Source organism: Poecilia formosa, unplaced genomic scaffold (assembly GCF_000485575.1).
Source record: "Poecilia formosa unplaced genomic scaffold, Poecilia_formosa-5.1.2 Scaffold156, whole genome shotgun sequence".
NCBI lineage: Eukaryota > Metazoa > Chordata > Actinopteri > Cyprinodontiformes > Poeciliidae > Poecilia > Poecilia formosa.
Genome location: NW_006800095.1, coordinates 1,165,049 through 1,168,576, shown reverse-complemented (window position 1 = coordinate 1,168,576; position 3,528 = coordinate 1,165,049). Strand labels below are relative to the sequence as shown.

General features: G+C 37.2%; 1 protein-coding gene across 1 annotated transcript in view; it reads right to left on the bottom strand.

Annotated features, from left to right (window-relative positions):
- Nucleotides 1-2,264, bottom strand: part of LOC103146346 (pancreatic alpha-amylase-like) — a 4,057-nt gene extending 1,793 nt beyond the window's left edge. Inside the window, exons 1-3 of the mRNA XM_007564214.2 lie at nt 2,041-2,264; nt 361-507; nt 53-250 (exon numbers count right to left, since the gene is read on the bottom strand). Coding sequence (XP_007564276.2) covers nt 53-250; nt 361-507; nt 2,041-2,208 — 513 coding nt within the window. The 5' untranslated portion in view covers nt 2,209-2,264. The remainder of the gene's footprint in view (nt 1-52; nt 251-360; nt 508-2,040) is intronic.
- Between the last annotated feature and the right edge of the window lie 1,264 nt (nt 2,265-3,528).

The following is a 3,528-nucleotide window of genomic DNA, read 5'->3' as shown; positions in this document are numbered from 1 at the left end:
TATAGATTAGAAGACAACAATATTGTTGTCTTTTTTTTTCGGCACTAATTACCTGATAGGGATCGTTGTAGTTCTCAATTTCACCACTGCCAGTCTTGCATTTATTGTCATTGAAGTCCAAAGAAGAATAGGGGACACTAGGGAAGTCTTTCTTGCTGGCACTGAACCAGCTGCCACAGGAAGAATGGGTTCCCTCTCCACCACCAGATCCGCACATGTGGTTGATGACGGCATCCACGTAGATGTTGACCTGCGATTAGACTCGAGCGTTATGAAACCCTAACCCTACTACTCTTAGATCGAAGCCTCTGTAGCCAAACATGCTACTACAGACACAGACCATAAAGAATTTTATTTTACCCCAACATTGTTGCATCTGGTGATCATGTCCCTGAGTTCAGCCTCACTGCCAGATCTTGAGCAGAGGTTGTAGCTAATTGGCTGGTACCTCTGCCACCAGGGCCTCCAGGGACTGCTCACAATAATGTGTTCATTTGGTGGAGATATCTGAGCAACACAATTGGCAAATGTTAACTTATCACTTGTAATTTGTCACATTCAAACACAAGCTCTCAGAAAAGTGTTCATTTCTAAAACAGCATTTAAGGGAGCACTCTTGAGCTGCTCCAGTTTAGTCTTAACAACTAGATGTATTACCAAATGCTTGAGAATATTTATATTAGTTGAAGTGCAAGTGAGAAATTTGTTTGAAAACCTGTAATGCTAAATTCTAGAATAAAGAAACGCATGGATAATATGGAAATCAAAATGTCTCATGTTATCACATTCAGTAATAACCAGATATGTCCAGATTTAAATTAAATCATTTTAACAATCTGTAGTTGGACACAAATCTAAATCTGTTTTTAACAAACTGTCTAGGTTTATTGTCAACTGTACCTTGCTTAAGATAAAAAGTGAACATGAAAACTAGTTTTGCAAACAGGTCTGCACAATCCAGCTGCTCTCTGCAAAGTTGGCTTGGGTTTTGTCCTTGGGGTAACGGTGGCTCAGTGGACAAGATAGTCTTGCAGTAGTAATGTTCTGGATTTGACCCCAACTTTCAAATGCTGATGTGCACCTTTTTACTGTATCGGTGTGTGATTAGGTGAATGTGGTTCTAGTGTGGTTAATATGTAAGGTGTAATGCAGCATAAATTCTGCCCATTTATCATTTTCGAACCTATAGTGATAGACAGATGGCTGAATATGGTAAATTCCCCAAGTTAACTGGTGAAGCAAAAAAGATGAAGTTAAACATCCCGGACTAAAACCAAAAGGACTAAACATATTGCCCGTTGCATCTTTTGGAGGAATATTAACACTACATGAGCACTGTAATGAGGGTGTCAGATTAAAATTTTAAAAATATTTTTCCGTCACCTGCTTCTAATGGACAAAATATTGGATCAGATGCATGATGTGTTATATGTCCAGAAATTTTGTAGATGTCATACTAGTATAAGTACACTAATTATACATTGGACAAGATTGCAAACTAGCAGATAATTAAGTCATTACTCATAAGTAATGAGTCTGAAAAAGCAATGGATTATAGGAACTCAAAGCTAATCATGGCCCCATACTTCACATGGGTAAGTTTGTAAAAGTTCTCTTGAAAGGCAGTGGCCACATCAACAAAGACAGTTGGATTTTAAGGCGCATCAAGCATCTGTCATTGTCCAGGTAAATGGTAAATTAAATGACATATTCTTTTAAATGACATTAAAGGTAAAGTAAATGACATTTAACTGAAATAACTTTGTTGAATTTATTTACTGTCCAAGCCTGTCCTGTAAAAAAAATTTAAAAAGAGAGTTGAGTCTTAGATAAAGGCAAATACTTGAACTTAAATGACTTTGATTTGGATCAGGGATAAAGAAATCTTTGTCAGGAGATTTTCAGCAGAAACTGTTAAACATAACCATCCTGCAAAAGCAGTTGCCAATGGGGTTAGGGTTTATTATTATTGTGACTATTTTTTTATCCTGCAATATCATTAAACTCATCATTTACAGACATTAGTGCAAGCAGACATACCTGAACACCCCCGAAGCCATTAGGACCCAAGAAGCGCTCACACTCTGCAGCGATATCAGCCCAGCGCCACTCAAACAGATGGACGATGGCAGTCCTTCCGCTTTTGAGCTGGGGATTGTGCTGAGCAAGGCTCAGGCCAAACAGAGTGACCAGGATGAGAAACTTCATGTTTTTCCCTAATGAGAGAGAAAACTGCACTCGCTCTCTGCCTTTTCTTGTGCGCATTTATAGCAGTTTAGCTCATGCCTGGATAACACGGAGATAAGGAGTTATCGCTGCTGTGGTTAAACAGGTGCTTCTCTCTCACAACTTGGTGACATAAGTACCTCACCTAATCTTTTTTGTAGGATGTTTAAACAAAATACATCTGTACTTGTTTTGGGTTGCATAAGCACACTTTAAGACTTTTTTCCCTTTTCCTTTGAAAGATGAGAAATGACTTTCAAATGAAAAGGCAGTTAGACCTTGCACATACATATGTACTATTCATAGTATTATGAATATTACTACTAATGTGAATATTGAAACACAACACAGCTTTTGTGTTTGTTTGACTTATGATGGCAGATATGCGTGGGAAGGAAAACATTCACCTCAAGTTGCTTTCCTGCGTGGCTTTACCTCCAGCTGCCATGTTTTTTTCTACATGAATGTCCTTGACGTTATGGCAGATTATCAGATTTTCTAACGTGCATGGCAGTTATGTTGTTTCACCTTTTTTATGTTTGTTTTGAATTTTTATCATTAACAGTCACTTGGCAAAGTAAAAAAAGAAAAGGCCTTGCGTTTTGAAGTGCCCCAATAAGGTTTTTACATCGTGCTTTCTCACAGGCAAATATAAATCCAGTGGAGATATGCAGTAAGTTCATCATTATTTATGTATAAAAAGTAATTATTGACAACTTTTAACATATATTAAACTGTGTTTTGTCAAGAGGAAGATAAACAACAACAGTCCCATCAACGCAGACCTGCAAAAACATACTGAGTGAAACTGGGATACCTCAACATCTCAGCAAAGCCTCGTCTTCTTTGCCTCTATTCACAGATATTGCTGCAGTCTTGTTTTCACTGTGAAGTGATCAGCCTAAAGAAATGTAGTTAAACCCCTTGGTATGCAAATGGTGGAGCGCCTTTGTATTGACAGACATTTTATTGAATGTGTGGTCTGAAACCTGCATGTTTCATCTAGAATTTTATGTAATTCCAAACATATGGAACAGCATTATTTTGAGCTCAACAGTGTGGTTTGTTTTCTGCAGTTGTGCGCTGATATAGTATTCTGATCTTAAATGTCATGTTTTCATTAGTTGTGTGAAGAAAATTATCATAACAAAAAAATCTTAAAATCAGCATACTGTCTGTTAGTCTAAGTTAGTAGTCTAAATTTTCTCAGTGAATTGAATTTCTGAAGTAAATAAATCCTCCAATAGTATTATTTATAAAATACTATTGTACTTCTATGTGTGTGTGTGTGCATGTGCATGT